General features: G+C 32.6%; 1 protein-coding gene across 1 annotated transcript; it reads right to left on the bottom strand.

Moving 5' to 3' along the window:
* Positions 1-1,164: 1,164 nt before the first annotated feature.
* LOC134681980 (GTPase IMAP family member 4-like) lies at positions 1,165-4,947 on the bottom strand. The gene is made up of 3 exons (XM_063541601.1): positions 4,860-4,947; positions 3,038-3,094; positions 1,165-2,267 (listed from the first exon to the last, which is right to left on the bottom strand). Exons 1-3 carry the CDS (start codon positions 4,945-4,947, stop codon positions 1,624-1,626), a joined length of 789 nt encoding a protein of 262 aa, XP_063397671.1. The 3' UTR covers positions 1,165-1,623.
* Positions 4,948-10,886: the final 5,939 nt, after the last annotated feature.

Below are 10,886 nucleotides of genomic sequence, written 5' to 3'. Positions count from 1 at the left end.
TTGTGATTCTTATGAGTATAGAATACTTTTCGAAAGAAAAGCTTTATGATAGCTTAGTTTGGACATTTTTATAGCAATTCAAAATAAAACAGTTCACCTTAAGTATGGTAATGGCTTTACTATAACTATACAGATTGATAGACTGATATAGGTATTACATCAATACAGTGGAGTTAAAGTCTTATAGGATTGTAAGTATGTTTTATTTTATCACTTTGCACTTTCACATTTTGACTAAAACAATTTTTTCAAATTTCTGACCAGTTGAAAAATTTGGTTTAATAAAACAAATTGCAGTTTGGTCAAAATTTTAAAATGAATTGCAATTGGTGGAGGGCAACACTAACAGTCAAGTCACTGTAAAAAAACAAATTTCAAACAAGATCATCGTGATAAGATTTAACTTCCTTCAGTATAAATGTGTTTTTTTAGTAAAACAAAATCTATTCTTCTAAAAAAAACAGATAAAAAAATTTAAAACTGATATAATGTAATTATGATAAAAGATAATTTGATTTAACTATCTATATTTGACAAATTGTTAATATGAAACTGTTGTTGCTGTCGTCATGTCAGTTAAAAAGAAATTTGTTTTAACATTTTGAATCAATTTTGTTTTTAACAAAACCAGATATTAGTTGGTCAAGTAAGGTTCAGAGTGGAGGATGATTGTTCAGACCTTTGGTCGATTATTGAAGTCAGAAAAAGGAGGTTTACAGGTTGAGAATATGTTTAGACTGTTTCAGACTATTTCAGATTATTCGGCAAATTTAATTCTTATGATAAGCAACTCTACCATTAGGGCATTGAGATAAAGGAAAATACAGGACAAACATTATTTCTAATTTATCCTGCACAACGACGATGACTAAGACGCTTATGGAACGTTAAAAGAAAAGGGATATAGGCGATCCCTTCTATATGGGAAAGGACGTTATAAAGACCCGCATTATTGTTTGCTTTTTTGTTTTAGCCATGGCGTTGTCAGTTTAATATCAACCTATGAGTTTGACTGTCACTCTGGTATCTCATCCCCTCTTTGATCGTGTGCTTGATTTTTTTTTTTCAGAACAATTTGGTTTTTTTACGGAAGGTACATATTGCTGTGAAAAAAAATATGACTTTTCTCAAGGCTTTATATCCTTTACAAAAACTTCCGAAAAAACTAAAAACACCCTTAACAGCGTCTACAACAGCTCCTATAGCCTTCCCTGTTGCCATGAGAGCCTGCTCAAAAAAGCCAGAATCAGATCTGTATTCCTCTCGAAGCGTCATTTCTTTATCGATCAATTTTCTTTCAGCTTCTTCTCGCAACCTTATTTCAATGTCTCTTTCCGTTTCAATACGACGAACTGTTAATGCCATTTCTCTTAGTTCTATGTATCTCCGCATTTCATCAAGGTCCTGCTTATGTTTGTCTTTTAGCTTCACAATATCGGATTCTTGTTCTTTGAATTTGGCATTCAATATTTTCATATTATTTTCATGTTCAATCTTCTGTTCTTCAAAACTTTTCTCAAGTTCCCTTTGTTTTTCTTCAAACTCGTTTTGTGCAGATTTCTTAGCTGATTGTATTTCCTTTTCAAGTTTTTCTGTTTCTTTTCGTTTTTCTTCTTCCCATCGTTATTTTAATACTTTCTCATTTATTTCATACATGTCATTTGTATAATATTTCCCGTCGTTTTCTTTGACAAGGTCGTCAACCATTTCAAGAAGTTCGATAACTTCTGCCTCACGATCAGCACGATTACCGCCATATCCAAACGCTGTATATCGGTATTCGGTCCGATTCAACAACCACCTAAGATCCGACTCATATTTTAAATTGGAAACAAACTGCTTAATTGTACGTTTTTTATGATCTAGTCTATCTTTTCCAGTAAAAGCTACAATCATGTAATCAATGACCTCTTTTCCAAGATGAGTGAGAAAAAAGTCAAATGTATCTTTTTCTTGTTTGGTGAAACGTCCAATCTCAGTAACAAAAATAATAGCATGTAAACCCGGAGCTGTTTGGCTATAACATTGTGCAATTTCTTTCATAGTTTCATTATTAGGTATACTTGTATCAAACAATCCCGGAGTGTCAACAACTAAAAGATTTCTCCCGTAACGCAGTGAGCGCGCATATTCCGTCTTTCTCGTGACTGACTCGCCCGAAGTGTCTGCATGAAAAACGTCACTCCCCAGTATTGTGTTTCCAGTAGTACTTTTACCGACTCCAGTCCGGCCTATTAGCAATATTCTGCGTTCATTTTCAGTTATACCTAAAAACGAAGAATATTATCAAAAATATTTCCCAGAAGAAACCGGCGCAGGTACTGAACGTCTGTTTACGTTTTATGATATGGCAAGCATGCATCACTTTACTTATGAACTTGCAAGATATATCTTCGCCATAATTTTAACTAAAACTAATGTATACATAAGGCAACTGGGAAATCAGGGTTGTAGAACTATATGATGTGGTATTACTGCCAAATATTCAAGTGCAGGTAATCAAATAGCCTTCACCAATGAACAAATCCTATTCTGAATATTGTAGTTACTTAGAATATTCCGGCATTGTAAAACAGATTAAATTAAAAAAAGTAGCTTCTTGGTTTAATAAAATATAATGAGAACATTGAAACCGTATTTTTTTTAAGTTGATATATTTGCAATTTATCATTTAAACATATTATTGTAAAAAGGTACAACTGTTGCAACTTAAATTGTATGCTGTATTTGTAAGAACCCCAATTGGTGTTATGCTTTTAGTTTTCATATTTTCATATTGACATATTCAGAATATAATCATACTATTTAGATTGAAAGTCTCTAACGCAACAGTTTGCCTAAGATGTTATGTTTTGTTTTATTATAACTAACATTAATTTATAAGGTTCTGTTTTGTTTTCTGTATTCTGCAATGTCATAATTATTTGTTTTTGTTTCGAGCGAATCAGAACGAGGACCTCTATTCAAATGTGTTTGGTTTGCCTGATATATATTTGAAATTTGAAGGAAATTTAACTTGTGTGTTTTCGATACATACCTATATCTTCACTCTTCTTTTGTGAACAGTGACGGATATCACTATCTGCAACCTTTTCTATAAAAAAAAAAGGAATCGTTTGAATGAAATTATGAAAGAGAAACAGTGTGGCATTTCATTGAATTGTTCGAAGTCCACATTCCCGTTTATATTTCTTCGGGGAAGTTAAATGCAAGTCTGTTTTGAATTTAACAATGACCTTGACTGAAACGGTGCATTTTGTTTAACCAGTAAATGCTTCACGGTGAAAATCAGAACTCTCGAAAATTATATTTTGAATATAAAAGATAATAAACGTTAAACATTATTTGTTGCAGGCTAATAACTGGTTTTTAATTTGTATGAGGCATTTTTTTTTTACGCTTCTACGATTTTCTTTTGCAAGGTTTTCCAGTGAAAATATACATATTCACTCTTAAGCACGATAAATCCATAGAACATCCTACCTGGGGTATGTTATATTTTCAGTCCTTACAAAGTAATAGAATTAATTTCATGGAGTCATGGAATATATATACGGTATACAAAACATCCTACATTTACAATCTAAAGACATTTTAATTCAAACATTTCAATTAATATTGTTATTCTGAACAAGTATGATTACATGAATTAAAATGTATTAATTTTATTCATGTGTAAAAGAATTGTAGGATTAAACTATTTATTTCAATGAATAATATAATTATACAGAAGCACGAATCTTTAATTTCAATTCAACAATTTGTTTTTAATTAAATTTTGTTTTCGCTTTCGATGCAAATACTTTCAATTTTCCATTTTGCTCATACTATTTATAACTGTTACAGACGGAAAATTCCATAATGTAGACTATTTATAACCGGGGAAAACCCATATTAATACATTTAAATTGTAACAATTAACGAAAGTTGTTGTACATTGTAAAGAGGTCACCATTACTGATTTTACTAAAATGTATATATTCATATTCAAATGGTCTTGCCGACCATTTGTTTGTGTCCCATTACAAACACTCACTCGCCATTTGACCAATGCATTTAGATAGCTATGAAGTAAGCACTTGGTGAAAAAATGGGGGGGGGGGGGGGGGGAGGGGGCTCTGTTTTTGTTTCCTTTTTTTATGTAAAAGAATATTCTGATTTCCATCTTTGATGAAAACCATACTGTAATCTAAGAAAAGGAAAACATATTTTTGAATTTCTTATAAACATTAAATTTACTGTAAAGTTTTAAAAAAAAATATACTTTCATGTACATTTCAACTAAATTCGTATTTTTTTCTTAATCAAGTCGTTAGTTATCTCGTTTGAAATCTGTTATATTTGTCTTTTTATGACCTCTTAAAGCTTTCTATGTTGTTTCGACTCATAGTTGAAGTCCGCTTGCCGACGTAAAGCTGTTGAATGGGCTATGTGGGAGAATTGTCAAATTGACAACCATTGGCGACCATAACAAGCTGTGTTAATTATGAATATATCCTGCATAGTCTTAAAGTATCTCAATGTAACAAAGGTTTTACTGGCGGACGAAAAAGCCTTAATATTCTTCATTCAATCTTTTGGGTGCACTTTTTGTGGATCACGCATATATCTATATTCGTTTGAAGTGTTTGAGCATTTTATTATGCCATTTAGTATAGGACTTTCCGTTGTTGAATTTTCCTTGGAGCTCAGTTATATTGAATTAACTATTTTCTCCTAGTATACAGTTGGTCAAGTGCTTAACTATAGATATATAGATATATATGTATATCATATAGACGGAATAATTCAAAAGCGTAAAAAAAATGATACATAATATATGTTTTCTTTTTTGAAAAATAAATATTTGAATGTCTTACCTGACTGTAAACTACAGCTCTCCTCTGCGGAACACGAAGATAGTAAAATTATAACCCACAAAATAAGTGAGATTTGTAATACTTTCATGTTTGTGTATAGTGACGAGTTTGTGTTTTGTACTGACGTTTAATTACAATATGTTGGCTGAAAAAACCGAATCAATATATAGTTACGGAAAATCAAAATCGAAACTTAAACTGAAAATTTCCACACACTTAGCCATTTGAAAATAGCATGTGCAATCCATTGACTATATCTATAATCTGATATATACTATTATAAGGACATGCGAGGTTGTTGCCTTTTTGCATGGTAGGTCATACTTTAACATTATTAGTTGTTTTTTTTTCTCTAAATTTAAGACTGTCAATTTATCGTTTAAATAGTTCACTGTTGCATTTTGTCACCGCTAAATAGAATATTACAGTTATTGCAGAAAGGATGAAATGGAAATGTTTCTGGTTATATGATCCACTTTTTATGGTGAATATGATTATAGTGTTCAAGTACATAACTCCGAGGAAAATTCAAAATGGAAGTCCCTAATCTAATGCAAAATCTAAAGCTCTAACACATTATAAACCAATGGATAACAACTATCATATAAAAGGCATATATATTCAAAGCACGTAAGCAAAGACAAAAGATAAGAATACAAAAAATTACCATTGCACAATAACACAATGACGGCATGTTTAAGAAACGAGACACGTCTCATCGATATTACCAAAGTATACTAAATGGTAAAAGTAATAATTTATAAAGACAATAAAAATAATACAAAAGACTTAATTAAGATTATAAAAAAACGTCAGTACCTATAATATATACTTCATGACCATCGTGTATTATTTGTGAAGTCGAAACGGAATATTTATCAGCAAGGTCTTAATATCGTCCGATTATTTTTTTTTAGGAAAAGGACGAGAAATATTCTATTCAACACATAAATAAAGGCAACAGTAGTATACCGCTGTTCAAAATTCATAAATCGATAGAGAAAAACCAAATCCGGGTAACAAACTAAAACTGCGGGAAACGTATCAAATATAAAAGAACACTATAACACAACAGAGACACAACACTGAAATGTAAAACACACAGAAACGAATTATAATGTAACAATGGCCATTTTCCTGACTTGGTACAGGTCATTTCATGAAAAAAAAAGATGGGATGAACCTAGTTTTGTGGCATGCTAAACCTCCCGCCTTAATGGCAGTGTTAATTATAACATTAGAATGACAACATTACACGACAGGGCTACAATAAATAAATGTGCGAAATTATAGGATAGAGAAACAAACGAATAATAGCCATCATAAGGTAACAGGTTAAAAATTATTTGTTTACGCCAGACGCGTGCTACGTCCATACAAAACTAGGTAAAAGACTGGTTTTGATAAACAATATATTTTATTTTCGATAGGATACCAGATGGGATGTTTATTTGGAAGTAAATGTGACAGAGCTGATGCAACTATTGGTAATCGCGGTAAAATATGGCACTACGACACACCCAGTGATGTAGTATTTGTTTGTTGTCGAAGAGGTAAAATAATATCTCTTGATAGAAGAAGGTGTATCTGTAACTGAGGGAACGACTTGGACATAGACATAAACTGCGATCTTGTTTTTGGTACATTTTAAGGACATTATAACTATGTTGATTACTGCATATGGACTGTTGAAGGCTGTACCTTGACATATATTGGTTTACTTTTACACGAGTTTTTACATTCACAAATCATCAATCACAAAGTCACGTCGAAATTTTACCTTCACAAAACCACCAATCATAAAGTCACGTCGGATTTTTACCTACACAAAACGACAAATCACCAAGTCACGTCGGTTTTTCACCTCTACAAAACAATTATCACAAAGTTACGTCGGGTTTTCACCTTGAAAAAGCCATCGACACAAAGTCACGTCAGGTTTTTGTCTTGACACAGCAATTATCACAAAGTCAAGGTACACAATTCCTGGTCTGATTAGCAGTTTATGTTAGATAACGAAACAAATATGTGACAGACATACAGGCGGATTTATAACTGACAATGTGATATGGGTTTTATTCATTGCTCAACGCACAACAACGCAACACAACTATTCAATGACAATGCTATGTTTTTAAATTACATAATGAGGTACATTACACACAAAATGAAGCAACTCTTTTAGTCTTTTAGTAGATAATTCCCATTCTGTAATGTTGTGGTGTGTACTAACAACATGATATCAAGGAAGGGTGGAACATGTTATCTTATTTTTTTTTTTTTACACTTTTATCACTGATACTGTAATGACATTCAATACAAATAAAGTGCTTTGATTTGTTAATAGTTTTTCGATTGAAGACTGAAAGAATTGGTGTAGATAAACGACTTTTATGGTGACTGTAAATAAGTCATTTCGATTAAGTTCCGACGTATATGCATCACTTCAATGTTTTAGTAGATATGAAAAAAGATATAAAGCAGCAATCACTAAAACATGAGAATGCAAAAGATAAAACAGCCATTCTGCTTAAACTCATTTGTTTGAAATCAACCTGGTTATTACAAAAATCTTCTCATTTGCACATACATTTGTCTTATACATCGACTACGCCAGTTTGATACTAATTTTTGTGAAGGAAATCACAGCACTTTGATATTGCAATTGGTTGATGTTTCACGACTTGTTTTTTATAATCCTGTACTTTGTGTTTATGTACGACTGACCATGTAGTATCATATTGTAAATAAATCAGTCATAAACTTTAGTTGGGTTTAGTTAATGGTAGTAAGTCTATTGCAGAAAAATCCAATAAATATGATACATTTAATCAAAGTCAACATTATTGATAAGTACAACATGTAGAAAGTATAAAGTTATATGAAAACAATTGGCTTTATTTTTCATGGCGTTGTTAGGTTGTTTTTGACGGTGGTGTGTGTTGTAGTTCAAGGTCGTCAATGTTAAATCCCTCATCAAAATCAATCATGATACTCTCTTTCCTCTTTCTGTAGCCGAGGTGTTGTAAGAAAGACGATGACAGGCCTTTTGATCTTTGTATGGGCTGGTGGCTATATCCGTATTGATGATAAACCTCATTGAATTATCTTTGTACTTGGTGTGAAATGTTTACACTGATTGCATACCTGGCTTCCTTCTGACGGTTGAAGTATTCTCTAGCCATGATCTTTTGGTTTTGGGCAGTAGCGGGAACGGTAGAATTGAGAATGGAAATGGGGAATGTGGGATAGAGACAACAATACGACCAAAGACCACAACCGAAAGCCACCAATGGATCTGTAATGCAGCAATAAATTCCCGCACCAGGAGGCGTGCTTCAGCTTGGCCCGATACAAAAATGATTACTAGTTCAGTTATGATGGAGTTCATACTAGAATCCAAAACATATGAAAGAAACTAAAATTAAAAATCATACAACATGTACATTACCATCAAAGGCCAGAGGCTCCTGACTTAGGGTGCGCAAACATGCACTGTTTTAGTGTTCGTCCATTGGAAAACACGCTTAGCATTGTGTCGTCTGGTAGATTGTGTCTATTTCTTGCTTTCTTGAGGCCTGCTTATGTTTTCCGGATGACATGTCCGGTTCCTTGAAATGAAACGTGGTTTAAACTGTCGGAGAATTTCCATTCCGGTTTCTTTCCATCTAATTTCATGGTTGAGACACAGGCTTTTAATTTATTAGGAAGTTCCATAACGACTGTCCACGTAGTGACCGATTCAAAGTTCAATTTAAAAATGTGTGGAGCCCTTCAGAGATAAGTTATATAAGGGTCTTGGCTGATTGTCAAATTACAAAATTAATACAATATCTTTGTTTTAACACCTTTGTTGTTTGACCCATTAATAGATTACCTTGGGGAAAATACTTTTGGCATTGTGAAATCCCAATGCTTTTTTAATGTGTACTTTATTTGGCCTTTTTCAAAATTTTTATCATTTTTGATTCGAGCGTCAATGATAAGTCTTTTATCAAAGAAGGACAAAATATACCAGAGGGACAGTCAAACTCAAATCGAAAATAAACTGACAGCGCCATGGCTAAAAATGAAAAAGACAAACAGACAAATACAAGTACACATGAAAAACCATAGAAAACTAAAGACTTAGCAACACGAACCCAACCAAAAACTAAGGGTGATCTCAGGTGCTCCGGAAGGGTAATCATATCCTGCTCAACATATGGCACCCGTCGTGTTGCTCAAGTTATAACAAATCCGGTAAATAGTGTTATTCGGTAGGTCACATTCATGAAACGAAAGGGGATTGTACAAGAAGTTACAACGTAAGGAACATATCCGACATCATCTGTGAAACGGTTATTCCAACTCGTGATGGCGTCCGTAAATTTAACGAAGAGATGATTTCAACTTCACCATTTGGAACTCTTGGTTTAATAGCTCTCTTGTAAGCAGCAACCCTCTTTCAAGAAAATCATGATAGGAAATACAAGCATGGGAATATCGTACCAATTGGGAGATATATACATCATATGCAGGTAAAGACGATACATACGTCTTAAGTATACATTTTTAATCTTGGTATCTATGTTCCGATTATCGATACTTTTAAAAAAGGTTTACACTATGTTTTCTTTGGGATACAACTGATCGTTCGACTTTCAAGTACATAATATATTTTATTCCATTGCCACAGACTAATGTTCTTAAATACACATCCTGTGAATGCAAAACGGAAACACAGTGTCAGTGTTTAAATTTAGTTTTTTTCCATGAATACAAATTACTGAAATATATCGCAAAAATGTTTTGCAAAAAACTCATCATAGATACCAGGACTAAGGGACAAGGTATGATAAGGGCCGTTTTTGGCCCCCCTTTTTCCAGAATTTTTAAACTTTAAAGTGGAAACCCATCACGCTTGTGTAATGAACTTCAGTATCTGTTCGTCCCTGTAGAACCTTATTTTTAGGTGTTGTGTACTCACATATGTTCAAACTTAGACCTTGAAAAGGCTGAAACGACGAAAAGTGTAAGAAATCTACAATTTTGTCATGTTCGGAGACGAAATTTGACATCAGCAGCAACGCAGACCATCTTGGCATTATAACCATCAACTGTACTCTTCTGTATCTTTCCCTACAGAGTTGTGTCCCTTATAATATGGTGAATTAATTTTCATTCATTATTATTTTCAAATATTCAACGAAATCTTACAAATGAATTTTATAATAAATTCACAATATATTCAAACTCTTTTTGTAGTTCTGAAGAAAATCGTTTCATCAAAACTTATATATTTTGCACTTTGAAGTTTTATATTTAACCATCTACAGAAAAATAGATTTATGTATTATATTTATTTCGTGAAACCAAATTCAGCGTGTTAAGTGAGAAACTTCAAATGATCACATTGCTCTAAAATAAATGAGTTAGCATTGTCCATAACTTAGTACAATCTTATATAAAAAGTTAAGAATATTACTTTGACTTGTTGATAAACAAAAACTATATACAGTATTGAACTAATACGTTATGCATCATTTCCATGTAAAGAGCAGTTGATACTGAAATTAATACACTTTTATCATATGTTTAGTAGTAAATACAGTAGTTTTGCATATGTGATAAATAGCCTGCTGTTTAATCCATATCGCGCAACTTTGATGCGCACCCTTTATCGCATACCCTTTATCGCACCCCTACCCTTTATCACACCCCTACTTTTTTTTTTTTTAAATAAAGTCAGTTTTTTTTTTTGCTTATGAAAAATTTTCCTTAATTTTTTTCATGACGTCATTGTTTGGTATGTGACGTCACGAACGTCGTTGTCATATTGTATGTGACGTCAAGAACGTCAATTTTTTTTCCTAATTTTTGGCACACTAAATGCAACTATAAAAAATACAAAAATAAACAAAATATTTTTAAAACAACAGCACGTAAATTGTAAGGTTTAAACCAAGGTGCTTCGAATTAGTAATCGAGCAGTTCTTTTTTAAGGCCTTTAAAACAAGACAAAAGTAGAACTGAAGGTAACCCAGT

This window comes from Mytilus trossulus, chromosome 8 (assembly GCF_036588685.1).
Source record: "Mytilus trossulus isolate FHL-02 chromosome 8, PNRI_Mtr1.1.1.hap1, whole genome shotgun sequence".
Taxonomy (NCBI): Eukaryota; Metazoa; Mollusca; class Bivalvia; order Mytilida; family Mytilidae; genus Mytilus; species Mytilus trossulus.
This window is presented reverse-complemented; position numbering and strand designations above follow the sequence as displayed.

Excerpts from the sequence above, each read along its gene's own strand:
- LOC134681980 (XM_063541601.1), bottom strand. The coding sequence starts at position 4,947 with ATGAAAGTATTACAAATCTCACTTATTTTGTGGGTTATAATTTTACTA. Across the intron at positions 3,095-4,859 it reads GAGCTGTAGTTTACAGTCAG|AAAAGGTTGCAGATAGTGAT; the intron begins GTAAGACATTCA and ends TTTTTTTTATAG. Across the intron at positions 2,268-3,037 it reads AAAGAAGAGTGAAGATATAG|GTATAACTGAAAATGAACGC; the intron begins GTATGTATCGAA and ends CTTCGTTTTTAG.